We start from the raw sequence: 19899 nt of genomic DNA, 5'->3' as shown, positions 1-19899 counted from the left end.
CACAGTGATGGTATTTCCTCGTAATACCACGATATTTTGCAAGCCAGCCCAAAACTATAAAACAAAAACATAGTAAATTAGTTATTACTACAAGTAGATTTTGTCTATTACATCACGGGTTTTTTTTTACCAGTGAGTACCATGGTATTTGTCACTCGTTTTGAAAAACATTGGTATACCATGCAAATACATTGAATATGTGTTTTAGTACAAAGGTGAGTCTCAATGAATTGTGGCCCTTAGATGACCTGTGGTCATTTAAAGTACAGTTACATTATAACTCATTTCTAATTAATATTACATTTTTAATGTTTATTTATGTATTCGTTGTCATTTCATTTAATAGCCATAGCCATATAATTTAATGAAATTGCTGTAAATAACAAAAATTGATTTTTCTTGGCAAAAGCGAGTAAAGAGAGTGATGCGATAAGCTGCTGCTGGACCAATCAGCATCCGAGGAGGAGGAGCCACATAGCGAGAACTTCATCGGTGGCTCTTTGAAGTCTGAATCATTTCTGCGAATCGGTTCGCTCGGAGATTCATTTCAGTTGAGCAGTGCAATAACATAAAAAAAGATGCATCGATTCGTTTTGTCCTGTATGTCCAAAATTATAACCATAAGGAAAGACATCATATGTTAATTGGGTGAGAAAAACGTTTCATAAATTTGCAAAGATTTCAAACAAACTTCTTTCACTTTGTCATTATGGGGTATTGTTTGTATGATTTTCAGGAAAATAATGAATTTGATCAATTTTGGAATAAAGCTATAATATAACAAAATGTAGAAAAATGGAAGAGCTTTGCATATTTACTGGATGCACTATATATATATATATATATATATATATATATATATATATATATATATATATATATATATATATGATGTAAACAGATGAGTCATTGTTAAATTAAATATTAAATATGCGCTAATTTGCACATATTTCCAGAACAGAAATTGCCACTGCGGATAAAGCCTGGTTAAAAGTTAAAGTTAAAGATTCTAGATATGTTTTTTTTTTCACTCCATTAATCTTGTCAACAAAAATCCACAAAGGTTTTAGTCCAGTGATTCACAAGCGCTTTTCGAATCAGTTCGTCCGAATCATTCAAAGAACCGGTTCAGTCGAAAGAACGATTCTTTGGCGTTCACTAGTATTCCTCAGCATCAGCATCATTCGCCCCCTGAAGACTTGCGCCGTGCTGCTGTCAGCACCACCAGTTCCGAGATCTACTTGTATATCAGTGTCTTAAAGTGCATACTCTTCTTCTTAAATAGAACAGCTCGTTTAAAGATGTTGGCGTGCACTGAAATGATCACGATGTGTCTCCAGTCGGCGAAGCGCGAGCATCTCCGCTCCAAACAGCAGCAGCAGCAGCATCAGATGCAGGATGCGGTTCACGGACTGCCCATCTTTCACGATGTAAGTAGCAAAATGCTCGGTCAATGAACCCACCAATAGATGACCATGCAAACATTAACCTTGAACCCAAGAACACAAGACATTATACTACTTCTATTAATGTAGGGCAGATAGAAAGGGTGGTTATGGACATATTAATATGTAATCTTAATAGGTTATGCTATAAAGCGCTGATTGTTATAGGTACAGTTTAGGGAATAAATAATGCATAAGGATATCTGATTATAAAGCAGAAGAATGCATTGTCATGTCTTCCATTGTAACATCAGATAGCAGGTATTTAGTAGTATACAGTATATATAGAAAATTTACATATTTAAATATAGACATGCATTTAATGCATTTAAGAGGCTTTAATATACTTAAAAATCTCTTTAATAAGAATGCCTTTCTCATTCACACTCCCTTGTCATTCATGCTTATTGACTTTGATGTGTTTATGCATTTATGTTGTAATTAAATAATTTCTGCAGCCACCAATGAAGCAAATTTAATTTGATTTCATTCTGTTCTACAATTCAATTTGATATATTCTTTTGGATAGATATTGAATGTGTTCAAACGTCTGTTTTTGCGTTAATATTATTATTACGATTTTTGTTCAGAATTTCTAAAGTAGAGCTTTTAGCAATTAAAATCTAATCAAGGACATACTGGGTTGCATTGATACTTAGCTATATAATCTTTCTGTACTTCTTCTGTCTTGCATTTGTATTGCATGTGTTGTGGATGTGTTTAATGTAAAATCATTGTACAAGCAGTTCCTGCTTCAGCATCTTTAAGGCTGTGTGCAGTCGTGTTAGTGACAGATAAAAAGTTGCAGATGTTCTCTCAGCAGGATTAAGTAAGCTGTCATAGAGGGGGTCTGACAACAGAGAGGACGTGTGTGTGTGTGTGTGTGTGTGTGTGTGTGTGTGTGTGTGTGTGTGTGTGTGTGTGTGTGTGTGCGTGTGCGTGTGTGCGTGTGCGTGTATGTACGTGATTGTCCTTAATGTCAGCCTGAAATCAAAATTGACTTTATTTAGCACATTTTGCATGATTAATTAGTGCAGTCTTTAATTAAAAAGCATTAACTTGCTTTGTCTCAGAGACAACTCTCCTTTTTTGGCTGCAGGCATTTGGTTAATGTTAACCAAATACTCTTGAGTCATTGCTGTTGTGCATGCTTTCTAAAATCATAACTGAAATAATATAGGTTATGGCAATAATATCAAATAATGATTGATTTGAAAAAGAAGCATCGCACTGGGATAAGTGGAGAAGCTCTGGAGAGTGAAATTGATCTGCCATTGCAATCCACATTCATTGTGATGTGAATGCTTGCTTTTCTTGGTCTAATCAATTCCAGATGGATAAAATCAAGTCCCGTTCTACATTTTTATTCTTGAATATCCTCATATCCGATTTCCACATCACAGGTTGCAGAGATTTAATGTTGACTTTAAACACCGCTCTAGCTTTTGTTGTCTGTAAATGAAGACCTCGACGTGTGCAGATGGGAGATATACAAAAAGTCAAAGCATTGTGTTTGTATCTAAAGCTTTCATCCTTTAGTGTGCACTTGGGGAAGAAAAGTGTCATGTCTTTGAGCATCACTGCAAATACAGCAAAGGTTTCTGACAGTTCTGATGTGCTTCATGATTAATGTTGCTGTGTTGCTTGGATGAATTCAATCTGTTCAAGCGCAGGCTGATCTCAGCGTGTGATTCTGTCTCATAGTTTCATTAAAGAGACGATTGCTTCTGTTGTTGTCTTTCGCCTTGCATTTCAGCTTTTCAAAAAATAGCAGCATATATATGAAAATGTAATGTATGACAGATATTGTCCAATATCAAGAGTGATATTGCCATATATGTTATTTATTAGGCTTAATTAAATAATTTTCACATTTGTGAATTCTCTATGTATATGAAAATATAAGTTTATAACATATTTATAAACTTCCCATGGTAAAATTTGTAAATGTACATATGTTAATATTATCTATATAATATATATATATGGTTATATGTCAACAATATATATGCATAACAATTAAAACAACATATACAGTATGCAAAACTTCTTTAGATTTATATATATAGTTGTATGTTTTAAGTACATATCTATCTTATATATTTATATTTATATTATATAATATAAACATTCTGGACAGGTTTAAAGATGGAAAAATGATATATATGTCATAAACATATGTATTTGTTTGGTCAAGATCTGTTTATATATGAAATTGCTCCAATTTTTATAGGTTTCATATATTTTTATTGCACATATGTGACCCTGGAGCACAAAAGCAGTCTTAAGTCTCTGGGGTATATTTATAGTAGCAGCCAAAAATACATTGTGCGGGTCAAAATGATTGATTTTTCTTGTATGCCAAAAATCATTAGGACATTAAATAAAGATCATGTTCCATGAAGATATTAAGTCAATTTCCTACCGTAAATATATCAAAACTTAACTTTTGATTATTTGATTACAATATTTTTTTTGCTCCCTCAGATTCCAGATTTCCAAATATTGTCCTCCTGACAAACCATAAATCAATGGAAAGCTTATTTTTATATTCAGCTTTCAGTTGATGAAAAATTGACGCTTATGATTGGTTTTGTGGTGTAGGGTCACAAATTAAAACAGATTATTTGCAGAATAATATATATGGCCCACTAAATGACCCAAATTGAAAGAAACGAGGTACATGACCTGCTAATTAAAATATTACATGATATTAAAAGTTGCCTTTGTCAATAAAATAGGCTGTGTGTCTCAAGTGTTATCATATCGCTTCTCGCCACACGCGGACAGAGGCTGTGTTTGTGGGAGGTATTTATTCGCTCCCTGAGGCGATAATTGCTAATCATCTTTCCCGGGTCCGTATCCTCGAAAATTCTAAAGCCGGCTGACATGAGAAGAGCGAACAGCTACTTATAACTCCCTCGGCTCGCGTTTGAAGCTCTTGTGCGCTCATACTGAACCATGGGCTCTGAAGGAGAAAGAGATTTGGATTAACTAAGATGCTGTCAGGCCTATTTATAAACCGTGACTCAACTGATATTGTGCTTTGCGAATCATTTGTTGTCTTTCTGAACGGAGTCAGTAGGACCCGTGTTTCCCCACTGGCTCAACACCTGCCAGAGAGCCATTGGAAACGATCTCTCGACAGGAAGCTCAGATGACCTTTAAAGGACATTGTTAATGATGCATTATCCTACACTTATCTTTTGGCAGTGCTCTATTGCACATCTGGCTTTTACAAACCTTATTGTGTCATATAAAGCTGAAGAATCAACACACATGCGACCTGCTCTTCATAAGCGAAGTATATTTCACCTTTTAATCTCCATCCCGGTGTCATTTTGCATAGATTAATCTACTCTAAAGGGATTATTCAGCGTTGGTTTGACTGTGTGTGGCTCTCAGCCAAATGCACACAGTGTGTGAATCCAACTATCAGTTTTAGTTAATACCATTTGTCTCTGAACGACATTTTAATTCTGCAAGCCAGTTGTTTGTATTTTATTAAGCTTGTGAAACTGCACTTTTTATGTAAATGTTAATTAAAGGAATAGTTCATCCAGAAAAGAACATTCAGTTATATTTGGTCCCTTCATTGCCATTTTTAAAGAAATAGTTACACACAAAAAGCATTGCATCACTTGCTCAGCAAAGGTTGCTCTGCAGTGAATGGGTGCCGTCAGAATGAGAGTCCAAAAATCTGATAAAAACCTCCCAATAATCAGAGTAAATGTGTGCATGCTTGCAATAATTATTTTGACCAGTTTAACAACAAAAAAGCATTTTTTTTTGTCTATACATGAACTTGAATAAGATTTCAGCGCTTCAGCAGAGGAACACCATGAGGATGAATAAATAATCACAGAATTTACATTTTTGCATGAAATGTTCCCACTAAATTAAATCTCAAATCTAAAATTCATCCATTTGCACAAACTGCTTTTTGTAAATGGTTCTGTTGTAAATAATGAGGCCTAGACACACTACTTCAATTCTCCTTTGTTTAGCTTGTTTTTGCTTTGTTTTGCAGAAAAATTCAAAGGCTTGCAGCTGTGTTTTATAAGATATAATAAACCGGCCACCTGACAATATGTATGTAGATCCCAGAGGAGAAAAGCAGCTCTCAGTATTGGTGCTTACAAAGACCAGAGCTTCATAAAAGAAGCTAACAGCAGAGACGTGACTTCAGAAAATAAGAGAATAAAATAAATGAGGAAAAATAAGCAGAACTTGTGCATATGAAAAATAAAAACACATGAACACATTACAAATAAAATACATTGCTCTAAATGAGATATTTATGTAATAAATCAGGTGAAAAAAGGTATAAAATTAAAAAATATTATTATTTATATTGAATAACATTATGATGAAACTTAAATTGTGCCAGTATATGCATGTATTTATAAAATTGAACTACCTTTCAAAAGTTTGGGGACAAAGTTTTTTTGTCCCCAAAAATAAATTAATACTTTATTCAGCAAAGATAGACTAAATTGATCAAAAGTTACATTTATAATGTTACTAAAGGTATCTATTTCAAATAAATGCTGTTCTTTTGAACTTTCTATCTATCTGCGAATCCTGAAAAATAAAATGTATCACATTTTCTACAAAAATATTGTTCAGCACAGCTGTTGATAATAATCAGAAATGTTTCTTGAGCAGTAAATCATCATATTATTCTGATTTTTGAAGATCATGTGACACTGAAGACTGGAGGAATGATGCTGAAAATACAGCGGAGCATCACAGAAATAAATTACATTTGAACATTTATACACAAAGAAATCCATTCATATAAATTGTGATAATAATTAACAACAGAAACAAACACAGTAAAGCTCTAAAGGTGCAGTTCATTAAAGACATTCAGGCTATATTATATTCAGTATTGATTTCAACCCGTCCTCTACGCTTCTGTATGTTGCTCACAATGATAAACTGCCTATTGACTGTTTTTTTTTTATCTCTTCACAGATTTTCCGTCGAGCTGACAAAAACGGTGAGTCTGACCTTTTGCTATGTCATATTTAAAGTGTTTCTCCTGTTACTTTTGCACAGCGGTTCAATTGCAAGTCTTATTTCAAGTCCAAATCAATGAAACAAAAAGCATTTTTCTTGCTTTCTGCTTAGTCACTGTAAATAAACCGTTTGCATAGTTATCCTGCAACAATATCCTGATGCGTTGGTTTCAACATTCAGTATTATCTCAGATGTTTATAGACAGTTTATAGATTAGATACAATGACACAAACGAGGCAATGAAATTAAAGCAAAAGGCAGCTCAGATCATTTAATCATGGAAGAATATGATGAGAAATGTTTGCGTTCGTACTGAGATCTCAACATTTACATTCATGCATTTGGTTGAGTTTTAGAGCTTTCAAATAATACATTTGATCAAATTCATGCATTCCCTGTAAATCGAACCGTCAGTGATGTCATTCTGGATCAGGCCCCGCCCACGACTGGTAATGATGGCTGCGTCTGAAATTGCATACATCCCTACTATATAGTAGGCGAAAAGATGTATGTGTGAATTCACAGTACTCAAAACAAGAGTAGGCAAAAAGTACCAGGATGACCTACTACTTCCGGCATGAATTTCTGAATTGTGCATATGATGGACAATAAACAATTGCATAAGGCCACAGGACAGCATTTTGAAGCTGATATAGAGTATGCAATTTGGAATTTCAGACTTGCACGCTCAGAAACAGTCTATCAGAAGTCTAAACTGATATGGCTTTAAAACCATGCAAATAATAAACTTTCATGATGTCAGACAAACTGCAGTATCATGTGTGCATGACATAATAATGATCAAAACCTAGCAGGTGTTTTGTTTTGGTGGAGTATCCAAGGCATGACCTGTAAAGGCTCCTCCCTTGTCAGCTCATTTGCATTTAAAAAGACATGCACAAAAACAGCTTGTTTTCACTTCTGTTAAAAATGGTCATTTTCAGTGTGGTACAATAAATGAACTGTGGGGTATTTATAGCTGAAACTGACATCTTGTAAAATGGGGCATAATAAGTCCTCTTTAAAGAATGAAAATTGTGTCATCATTGCAAACCTTTATGAGCGTCTTATTTATGTTTCACATATGTAAAAAACTGGTAATCAAACAATTGATGGTCCCCATTGACTTCCACAGAATAATTTTCCCTACATCGGACCAACAACTGTTTAAAATATCTTCTTTTATGTTCAACATATGAAAAAAATGACATGAGGGTGAGTAAATGATGGAAAAAAAACTTTGGGGTGAACTCTTGCTGTTGCTAGTGGAACACAAACAGATGTTCTTCAGACTTTTGATTGCTTCTCAGACTTGAGCACAGTTTGAGACCCTGTCGAGATCTTTATTTTCCTCTCAGTTAATCTTATTTCTGTCTGGAATACAATTGCGATGTTAATCAGGTCACATCTTTCTTTCCTATGGGTGCTGAAGAGAACTCGCTTTATAATTTCTGGGAATGCTAATACAGGCGTTTGCAAAAAACGTTTCATTTTTATTCATAATGTATGTTTGATGAGTTTGAAGCCGGAGAGTAATTGGAGTCCCTCAGGCACATGTGAGGGTTAATCTGAGCCGCAGCCAATGGCCAGTCTGTCACAAAACGCCAGTTTATTCTTCAAAGGCCTGTAATGCACGAGGATGGCGAGGGCGAAATGAACAGAACGATGCACTGTCCAAACAAATCAGAAGTGAGTGGCTGTCGCTGAGGCAGCACAGTCCTTTCAGAGGTCATTATTATTGTTCCAGAATGCCAATTACCTTCTTGCCACTTCAATCATGCTCTCACCGTGGCCAAGGATGGAGAGAAACTGAAAGAGAAGTGGAGTGCGAGAATATAAGAGCGGCAGAGAGAGAGAGAAAATGAAAGAGCTGCGTTTGTGCTGTGAAAAAAGCCATAATTAGTAGTGGGCTTTGCTAAGGCTGCATCAATATTATTACTGCTCACAGTGAGTTTAAACAGACCACTAACATCACATGCCGTTATCTCTGCCTTTTCACTTGCACAAAACGAGGTGGAAAAAACACAGATGTACATCGAAGGAGCGAGCTGAAACCTGAATATCAGACAGCTGAGAATGGACCACCTAGCAACCGATCGGAACACCTTAGTGACCACCTTGATTACCCTAGCAACCACTTAGGACAGCATAGCAACTACCTAGAACATCATTGGAACCACCGATGACACTGTAGAAACCACCCAAAACACCCTGGAAACCTCCGAGCAACCACCCACAACACCCCAGAAACCTCATAGGGCATCCTAGCAACCACCCACAACACCCCGGAAACCCCATAGGGCGTCCTAGCAACCACACACAACACCATAGAAACCTCCCGGGGCGTCCCAGCAACCACCCACAATACCCTAGAAACCGCCTAGGGTGTCCTAGCAACCACCCACAACGCCCTAGAAACCGCCTAGGGCGTCCTAGCAACCACCAACTACACCCTAGAAACCACCTAGGGCATGCTAGCAACCACCCACAATGCTTAGAAACAGCCTAGGGGCGTCCTAGCAACCACCCACAACGCCCTAGAAACCACATAGGGCGTCCTAGAAACCACCCACAACGCCCTAGAAACCACCTAGGGCATCCTAGCAACCATCCACAACACCCTAGAAACCTCCCAGGGCGTTCTAGCAATCACCACCCACAACACCCTAGAAACTTCCCAGGGTGTCCTAGCAACTACCCACAACACCCTATAAACCGCCTAGGGCATCCTAGCAACACCCTAGCAACCACCTATAACACCCTAGAAACCACCCAGGTCATCTGAGTAACACTCTAGAAACCACCATGACACCCTAGCAACCATCTACGGCACCATAGAAACCATCCACAACACCCTAGAAACCACCTGCGCCACCAACTGCTCACAACACCTTAGCAACCACCTACTCAACCTAACAACTATCTAGATAGTTGTAAATATTTCCCGAGTCGAGTTTCGTTCGATCAGAAAGCGTTGATGAAGTGAGCTGCTGGTGTCAAACTAGAACGCGGTTGCTAAGTAGAGCACTGCACTAGACGAATGGGAAATAAAAACAGAGTTTGGCTGCTATTCTCCTCTTGAGGATAAACTGAGCTTTAAGTTGAGCTGTAGCTCTCCTGTGAGGATTTCCATCTCAGCGACTTGAAGGGAGATTATTTAAAGATTAGAAGCTGAGTTAAAAGCAGCTCACACTAACCTCGTTAACGAACTCTCTCCCACAGGCCTGTGACACCGAGATCATGGATTCTTGCCGATTCTTTCTAAAGCCAACTTTACTGGGTTGTGGTTGTTAAACTTTGAAATTTCACTCTGAGGAAGGGATTATACTGATTAGGGCTGCCTAATTAAGTTTAGAGTATTAATTAAATATTTTCACTCAAGACATTTAATTTGTATGTGAATGTAAAATACCACCTATAAGCATTTGTTTTGTTTTCTGTCCTAACAGGTTATGCTCTTCACGACCCATTTAACTTCCATAATCACATTAAATGCAAAAAAAAAAAAAAAGATGTTTTGTTTACTTTTCTAAATTTTTAAATTGTAGTTTTTTAATTGTTTAAATATATACTAAAAACATGTTTTGTGTAAGAAAATACATTTATGGGCAGGTTATGTGTTAGTTTTAGATAGTATTCAAAATGTAAAGCATTCATCAGTGGCTGATTTAGATCATTGCTTTTTAATTTCAATGATGTAATTAGATAATTCTCGGCTAGTTAACAGTTATGTGTAATTAATTGCATTCAAATAGTTTCTGGTGTCTTTACAGTCACTATAAGTCAGTCATTGGTAGTTTAACTTCGTGAATTAACATTCATCTGCAGCCCAAAAAGTGCTCAACCAATGGTGCGAATTTGGGACGGGGCTATTTGTTTGACTGTCCAATGGCAGATAGGGAGCAGGGTCAGTACTGTTTGTGAAACCTGTTTGAAAACAGTCATTATTTAGCAGTTTTGTTTGCTTCAGATTTGCATGTAGATGCTGCAGCTTTAACTGCTTCGCTATTCTGGTTGTAGTTTGTATTTCTAGCTGTGTCATACATAACAGAAGCTTATTGCCTGAAAGAAGGTCGGTTTCAGTATCTGCCTGAGCCATCATTGTCGGCCAGTCGAGTGACAAACGGCATGTCAAGCGTGTCTGACGGCCCCTTCGGCAGGGTCCAAAATCCTAGAGCTGTCAGCACAGACACAAAGGGAAAGAGAATGTAATGAAAAAGGCCTCAAAAGAGGCTGAGAACGCCCACTGCGACTGTCTCTTCACATACAGCCACCGCACTTCCCTTCTGCTCTTCTGCATCCTCTTTCCCCAAATCAGGCGCTTTGCAAATGTTCTAGCTTTCTGTCTGTGTATTCATCATTTCTATGTCCTTTCTCATCCTCTTCCTGCTGTCTCCCTCTCAATCCCTTCTTCATTCCTCCCTCTCTCAGTGTGTGTTTCTCTCAGCGCTCAGACAAACAGACAGATTGGGTTGTGCTTTAGAGTGTTTGTCTGCTCGTGTTGCATCTGTTAACTCAATCTGACAGCGCTGCTGGTTGAGTTAGCGGCGGAGCAAACCTCTCAGAACTGGAGAGGAAAGATGAGTGTGTTTATGAGGATGCTGGGGCTGAAAGTATTGGTGTGTGAAACTGACAACAAAATTGTTAATGATAATTAAACAATATTTGAGTGTGTGGAAATAGGCCTTGCATAGATAACTAAATATGGCACAAACACCGGCAGTTGTCCACACATGCTGATATTCGGGAAAACATACTATGTCTTATGAATATAAATACAAAACTCTATACAGGGGTATGTTTCGCTTTTATAAATTCAATTACATTTTAGCTACAGGTATATTCTAATAGTCTTCATTATCCAAGATTATTTATTTATTTATTTATTTGAGTGACATGCTTGTGCATTGTTAAAACAACAATTATGATATTATCAAAGATGAAAAATATAACTTACCTAGATGAATGTTTGGAAAGAGGAGAAATCTCGAATATATTTAAAATAGGTGGACAATTAATAAAATGATAAGTAAATAATTGTGGTGTTTTTAGGGTCAAGCATCACGAGTGATTCCTAAAACATTCAGACTGATGAGAATAGGGACTGAAAAGCAACCATCCAGAAGACCCTAGCAATTCCTTATAGAGTAGGTTTTATTTTATTTTTGTATTAATGATTATTTTTCAAGGTTCTGTCTTCTGTCTACCTTAGCTTAAGTTTAATTATCTGTGAAAATTGTCTTTTTTTCAGTTCTGTTCTGAGTAGTTAAGTTTATCTGACAGCCACACTGAGATGAAAAATTACATGTAAAAAATGCAATTCCCAAATGAGAAAGAGCTTAAAGAAGCAGATGACTGGAGGTTTTGTGCTGAAATAAAGCATTGTCTTGGCAGCTCGCACAAAAGCCAGAAACTGTCCTGTGAAATCCAAATCTAACTTTGTCTCTCGCGCATTTAATATGAAAGAATTTCCTTTGAACCAACTCTTAAAAAAAAAAAAAAATAATAAAAAAAAACAAAGAGAGACACTGTGTACAAAGAGAGATAGTTGTTCTTTTTTATGGGCTCTATCTATTTAAATTCAGTCGTTTTTGCCTTGTGTGCAAATAAAACTACTTTAGGCATAAAATATTAATTTGCAATATCATTGCAGTGTCTCGTTACTGCAGGGTAATTGTGTAACTCATACATGAATACTTATGCATCCAAACGGCTCATAAGCCATTGAAATTTCATCTTGGACTTTATGTATGTTTAACACATTCATTGAATGTATGCATAATAAATGCATTTAGCTTTAAGTCTGACCACCTGCTGCATATTTATTTGAATACGCTCTTGATGTTTTACTGACACTCTCAGCTTGTGTTCATGCAGGGATGAAGAATGAATTATAATTTTCTCCGTTTTATTCTGTCAGACCTTGAATGCACAGAGAGTCTCCCTCACACTGACATTCAGCCGTTTCTCCCATTGTGACAGCTGTGAGATGTAATATATGTTTTAGCCTCAAAGAAACTCTTGCCAATTATTTTGGATCCTTACAGCGAGGGACAGACGTGGGCAAGAGAAAAGAGTCGTGTGTCTGCTATTGACCCGCAGGGTAGGTTCTAGATGGACTGCTGGGCCGGTCCCCGGTGAACACCTGGTGACTTTTGACACAATCGCTCATGCAGAGTTTTTTTTTACCCTTTCTATGGTTTATTCGGCTTCAAGCGATTGGAGAGCAAATTTACTTGCGTGAAAAATATTAAATTCCTACCATGAAATGAAAACTGGTGGTTTTGAGGTTTGCAGATGCATAGCATCTTTGTGTGTTAATGTAGAATTAGATTGATGTGATTTATTTATTTATTTTATTGTTAGTGTTAAAGGAATAATTCACCTACAAATGCAAATTTGCTGAAAATATCTTCCCTCTAATGCCATCTGAGATGTAGATGTTTCTTCATCAGATTTAGAGAAATGAAGCATTGCATCACTTGCTCACCAGTTGATCATCTGCATGCAGTGAATGGGTGCCGTCAGAATGAAAGTCCAAACAGCTGATGAAAACATCACAATAATCCATAAGTAATCCACAGCACCCCCATCTAACAATTAATTTCTTGAACATTTGAAAGCTGCATGTTTATAAGAAACAAACACATAATTAAGACGTTTTTAACTTCAAACTGTTGTTTTCATAATTATCCATAATAATAATCCATAATAACACTTCCTACAAGACGGGAGTGGTGTGGATTACTTGTGGATATTGTGATGTTTTTCTCAGCTATTTGGACTCTCATTCTGATGGCACCCATTCACTGCAGAGCATCCATTGCATAGCAAGTGATGAAACCTGAGCAAATTTCAGCATTTTCAGAAAATTTTCCAAGAAAATTTTTTGGGGGGTGGACTATTTAGGGGCTAAGATAATGAGGTATGATTTTTTTTGTTGGTACAGCACATCGGCACAAATGTTGTCCATGTTTGCACATTGATTTGCATTAATTCCTGAATTTAGTTTTAAAACAACCCAAAGGTGCATTAATTTAAATTTAATCATCTTGCTTTTATCCAAAGTGACTAATGGGGAATACATAAAGCAATTCTTCTTAAAGAGGCAAACAGACACAGAAAGTGCTCATTATACCAAGTTTCTGACATTTTTTTCAAGTACAAGCTAGAAAGGGAAGGGATAAATAAAGAGAAAGACAAAGTTGTTGTTGTTTTTTTATTAAGGATGAACTCAAGTAGTGTCGAAAGAGATGAGTTTTCAGCTGTCGCTTGAAATAAACTGAACTTTTAGGTATGTTTTAAATACCTAAAACCCATAAATGTTTGAAAAGCACAGATGTGTGTGAGAGAAAACAAATTAGGCTTTAACAGAATAAATCCCTGAAGTAAATGTAGCAGGCGATGCTCCACCCTCGCTGAAGGAAATGTGTTTGAAGCACAGCATGGGATGGGTGGGAAACGCTTAGGAAGATGCATTAGAGTCTGCTGAACCCCACACAACAATACCGAACAGCACATTAGTTTGAGACTAAATAAGACAGAGCAGCAGAGAAGATAAGAGTCTCCTGAGAGCCAAACGCTCCTCTCCGGGGTCTCCATTAACCACAAGAGCTGCGGCAGACGTCAGATATCTCTCAGAACTAAACCTAGAAATGTCATGCGATGTTAAGGCAAGGAAAAAAAAAGCTAATCTTCACAATCCATAGATGACCAAACTGGAGCTTGATGCTCATTTCCAATTTTCATGTTTAAATCTGATTGAGGATGTTTTAGATGTGGCCTGAATCAGTCTAAAAAAAGCACAGTTTACCATGCTTTTTCATCATAACATCAAATTCATCACAGATATTTTTAATATGCATTTACATTTATGCATTTAGCAGATGCTTTTATCCAAAGTGACTTACAGTGCATTCAGGCTATACAATTGTTTTTATATTTTCATATTTAGAATTTAATATTTAGCATATATTGCATTTTTATGCATATTGCATATTTTGTTCTGAGATTTAATATTTTCTCCTTTTTTAAATGTATGCATATTAATAATTTAACATATATTGTCCAATGCATTTGTCTGTGTTGTGAATGAAGCTGTTATGTCTAATATTTGTGCATAATGCAACTGAACGACCCACTAAATTTCTAGCATACAAATGTGCTTTAGAGACTTAAAGAAGTTCTCTGGAGAGAAAACTACAATCTTTCTTTCTGCTCTGAAAGTGCTGATGTTTCTTCCAGCATAATTAAATTCCTACGCAAGATATTTTCCTAAGTGCTTCTTTGGCTGTTAGTTTGTGCTTGAGTTAGCCATAGACAGAATGAAGAAGGTGTCACTGTTTGGCTCTGAAGCGGAGAGTCTGATCAGTGACGTCTGTCGTGGAGAGACTGAACCCAGATGGTCATCAGATTTGCTCTTGAATTAATTGGAGACGTTGGACAGTGCTCTAATGCGCTGAATATGTCCACTGTCTCTGTGAGCCTTGTGTAATTAAGTATCCATTTGGCCACAAAAAGTAATGCAGTAAATGCATTCAAACCATCTTTGTGCAGATTTGTGAATCATGGTTATTTAATGTCTTGCTGAGATTTATATATCAAGTGTTTCTGATGGTTTTTAGGGTGGTTTGCTTTCTGTTTTCAGAATCAGTCTAATTGTTGTTCGTTTGATTCATCCATAGTTGATGTCTAGATCAAAATGTGTGCTTTAATAAGTGATGCTTTGAGTATTTGCTTTGAGTATTTGACTTTAATTTCCATTGTATTCTTTCTCAAAGAGGAGTGAAGATGCTCTCGTCTGATCTCTGGCCCTGGAGACAGACTGCGTCTCATTGCAATTTCTCTTTGGTTTATGCCTGAAACTCTTCTCTGTTCCAATAAAAAAAAGTTCTCAGAAGCGCAAACTCAGGCTACTTTATATATCACTGTAGTAAATAATATACTTGCTCTGAATCTCACTCAAATCATCTTTAACCCTTTAAAACCTACTGGATCAGATTTGAAATGATTAAATCTTTGCTGATAAACCTGTTTCACACTCAGTTTTCATGCCTTTTTATCAAGTCTGAGGTCTTTTAGTATAATTGTACAAACATATTTTGCTTTCAAAAATTTGCTCATTTTGATAAAGTAAAGGTCAGAATTACTGCATTAATATAACTCTTACTGGACTGAAGCAGCTCAGCTTTACTTGATTCTCCATCAATCATGTTTTAGAGTCTCAAATCTGATCCTCAGGATCTTTTGAGGAGCGTTTGTTTCTAGAAGAACATCTCCCATCTTCTGAGGAGCCTATATTTCTTCATCTTCCAATCAGAATTGCATTGCACTGCATTATTTGTTTCAATCATTTCAATCTCATCTTACTAAGACATGCTATTATGTCATATCATTTCTTAATGTTTTAAAGATCTCATTGATTTACATTACAAGCGTCAGTATTTCATCGTATAATAAAATCACCATCTGCACCAAAATGCATATTTTTGCTCAGTTCTCTGAATAAAATTGAGCTGTTTTTCCTGCATATTCTCACTATATCAGAGTATGTGCCATAAATAACTAATGCATCCAATATGATAACAAGAAACTTCTCTTTTTTTTATTTTATCTAAAGGTTCAATAAACTGTTGCCAGGCCAGGCTTTTTAATGATATTATTCAGAATAATTTTGGCATGGATTTGCACAGGTATTTCTCCAGTATTTCCTTCAGAAAACATACAAATCTTGTATCATTTTCTCTTAGGCTAGTAGATATTGGCTTTTCCAGATCTTCACTTCACCAGAGTTTTCCTCTCACATTCACGTTGTGAAAAGTCATTCGCTGCCCCTGACGTCAAGCTGAAGTGTCGTCAAACCTCAAATGGACAACTGGAGGGCTAAAAGCACTTCTGGTGTCTTTCAGGAGGCTGATAAATGTCAGAGAGCCCAATGCTCAGCGAGCTGCTCAGGGAGGAAGTGATGTATACGATCCGTCAACCATGAAAGAGTGCTGTCACATATAGCGGTGTATATATCTCTTTGGGCTTTTGATGGATGACACCTTCTCCACCTTACCTAATAATAAGAGCATGCACTCACAGCAGATGGTAGTTCACATATCAAGGATGATCTACAACGTCTGCCGTCAGTAAAAAGCATTGCCAGGACCTGATAAAGACACTCGTCGTGGGCTGAGGAGACGAGTAAACGCTGTCTCAACCTCCAGTCATTACACTGATTGTTTGATGAATGCTGCACACAAGACTGGAAAGATCTAGTCAACATCGCTAGCACCAACCAGACTGCATTGCAGTTTTCAAGAGTCAAGGTGCACAGGTTTTTGTATCAGGCCATCAGACAATCGAATTGATTTAATATTTCAATAATCATTTCAACTTGAAATCTGATTAACTTTTGACACGTTTCCACAACAAACTTGAACACAACAAACTGTGATCGGTTGCTTTGCATGTTTATTTCTGTGTATGGGTATGGGTATGATAATGGGTATTTGAAACATATTATATATTGCATCTCATTTAGAAAACTCAATGCTGTCTCTCTGGTGCAATTAATGCACTTCTTTAAGGCATTACTGCTTATAGATGGTTGACTGTAAATGGAATATTATTTAATATATATATAAGACTTTTGTCTACAGTTTTTACAGATCATCATTGCAGCAGGAATGCATTAAATGATGATCAAATATATAACGGTGAAGAGCGTTAGACTTGCATCTATAGAGATGCACGGTGTAGTCAAGGACACTGTCTGCATTTTAAGTTCAATTCAAATGTTTTTGTAATGCTGTACATTCACATTAAACTCACCTGATTGTTGCATACTAAACAAGATGCTGAAATGGTATTATGAACAATTGTGAAGTGAAGATATTATAAACAAGTGAAGATTAAGAGCTCATTTCCAAAGTTTGCAATGTTTGTGGCATCAGATCTTTAGAAGATTTGGTTTTGTTTGAGGCAATAAACTAGATATGCACAAGCAACTGTTTATCGAATTCTGTGCGTTTTTTAATCCCACCTCTACACCGCATGTAAAAGCAAATCAAACAGTGATTGGTCATTTTGCATGACCATCAGCCAGTCTCTGCTTGTCTAAATGTGTGTTTTGTGTATGCATATACTGGGGTGTTGTTCATTCATGTTGATAAAAAATCATTTTGATTTAGATTTTAGTAGAGCATTTCACTTCATATGAAGTCTAAATAGATTAACCACTTCCTTAAACTTTACTGAGAAACAGCTATTTAATGGGAGCAACATACAAACACAGACACAAATGTAATTCTGTCATTTATTTGCACTAAAGATTATAAAGTGTTTCAAAACTTGTACTTCGTGAAGTATGGACATAGAATTTATACTCTAAAGTTAAGTGGAAAAATATTTAGATGACACTTGCAACACTTTAACGATAATTAGCATTTATAACACCAGTTATATCAGTAAACATTTTGATGCATTAAACCTTTTTGTTGCCAAAACAAATTAAAATCATTGGGTGGAAACTTGGCAGCAGATTCTCTGATTGCTGATTCTCTCTTGTATCTTCTTGCAGATGACGGGAAGCTGTCCTTCGAGGAGTTTAAAGCGTATTTTGCAGATGGGATACTGACAACCGACGAGCTGCGAGAGCTGTTCTACTCCATCGATGGACGGCAGACGAAGTATGTACTTTAAACATAACAAACAAACAGAGCTTCTTCAGTAAACACCCACAGTCCAGTTTACACTATTTTCAGTGCAAGCATGCTTGATAATCTCCAAAAAAAACAGTGTAATTATTTATTTAAAATGTTATATTAAATATTCTATTATACAATTTTTTTTTATAAATCTTATATATTTTATTGTATTTATTAGATTAAACAAATTATTTTATTATAATTTGTATATTTATTATATATATATATTTTTTTGATAGCAATAAATCAACAGTGTGCAGTACACATTATAAGACAGCCACAATGCTATAGAATATAGATATATGCAGATTATCTACATCTTTGGTTTTGGATCTGCATTTGTTTTTGTTTCTTTGTTTTTTTAAATCTCATTTATAATCTGAATGCAAGACTGTGATATTTCTAACAATATTATAATTCTTTTTTTGTTTAGAATAAAAAACTATATTATATCATATTATATCATATCATATTATATTATATTATATGCAGTTTAGGTGTAATGACGAAGTAGAGGCAGTCGGATCCATCTGCAGGACTTTATTGAAGCAGGTATCAAACCAAGGATGCACAGAGCATAAAACACTAAGGTAGCACGAAGCAACATACAGCGTGGTAAAACAACACTTCACAGAGAAACACAGAACCAGGCAGTCCAGATAAAGGGGGGATAATGATTAACAGGTGGATATGATGATGCTGATGAGAAAACCAGACAGGGCTGGAAACTAATGATAGCAGAAGGGAAGGATGGGAATTGCAGTCCTAGAACTCAGGTGACAAGGAGCGCATGAGACCGGAGAGAGGTGAAGGCGCACGCTCAGTGACAGGCGCGCGCTCCGTGACATTAGGCTTATTATATATTGTAATTTATTTACAAATCTCAGTGCTATTTTTGAGGCAATTAATGCACTTATATAGAAGGCTGGTGGCGGATAAAATATTATAAAAAAAAAAAAGTCATTAAATGAGGATGGAATGGTATAGTCCTGTAGCCCACACTATCTGCATTTTCAGATCATTTGTTCGTGATGCTGTTCAATGACTTTAAAGTCACCTGATTGTTGCATCCTCCACAAGTGCCCTGCGCTAATTATTCATGCCTTTTTGCATCGTTATCTGATTTGCATAATTCCTTTAGCAAATCAGGTGCAAACATAGCGTGCAATCAGTGGGCGCAGTTCATACTTTGTAAAGACCCCCCGTAGTTTAGCCTTTGAGTTTGGGTGACCTGTATCCTTGGCAACCTTACATTTTCGTTCCCTAATTAGTCGCCTTTCAGAGAGGCTTGATTATATTGCGCTGCTTTTTAGAGCATCTGCAGAGAAAACGAACAAGCAGTCGAACGTCGACACGTAGGAGGATCAAAGTCGAACCCGAGGTGGCATGTGTGAATCAAAGCATTGAGTATTGTGTTCCAGGAAACCAAAGCATTGACAGAACAAAGCTGCAAATTTGACTCCACAGAGAACTGCATTGCAGAGCTGTGACACACACACACACACACACACACACACACACAAAGGTCCAAGCTCAGATTTTCCTCTGAAAGTGAAAAATGGTTTCTGTAATCAGTCCGAATGGTCACTGCGTAATTACTGCATTCAGATGCCTGGAGTGAATTAGTCTAAAATAGATCTGCTCCATGCAAAGCGTGCATCTCGACTCTTTTTAAACAGTTCTTGTCCTCATTACGATTATGTTGTTGGTTCGCAGACCGCTGGGAATTATCTAAT

The 19899-nt window shown here is 36.5% G+C and overlaps 1 protein-coding gene across 1 annotated transcript in view; it reads left to right on the top strand.

Moving 5' to 3' along the window:
• Positions 1-1172: 1172 nt before the first annotated feature.
• Positions 1173-19899, top strand: part of necab3 (N-terminal EF-hand calcium binding protein 3) — a 33688-nt gene continuing 14961 nt past the window's right edge. The window contains exons 1-3 of the mRNA XM_059570108.1: positions 1173-1430; positions 6426-6450; positions 18037-18145. Of these exons, the coding sequence (XP_059426091.1) occupies positions 1302-1430; positions 6426-6450; positions 18037-18145 (263 nt within the window). The 5' untranslated portion in view covers positions 1173-1301. The remainder of the gene's footprint in view (positions 1431-6425; positions 6451-18036; positions 18146-19899) is intronic.

This window comes from Carassius carassius, chromosome 17 (assembly GCF_963082965.1).
Source record: "Carassius carassius chromosome 17, fCarCar2.1, whole genome shotgun sequence".
NCBI lineage: Eukaryota > Metazoa > Chordata > Actinopteri > Cypriniformes > Cyprinidae > Carassius > Carassius carassius.
The sequence above is the reverse complement of the archived record's forward strand: the minus strand, read 5'-3'. Positions and strand labels throughout refer to the sequence as shown.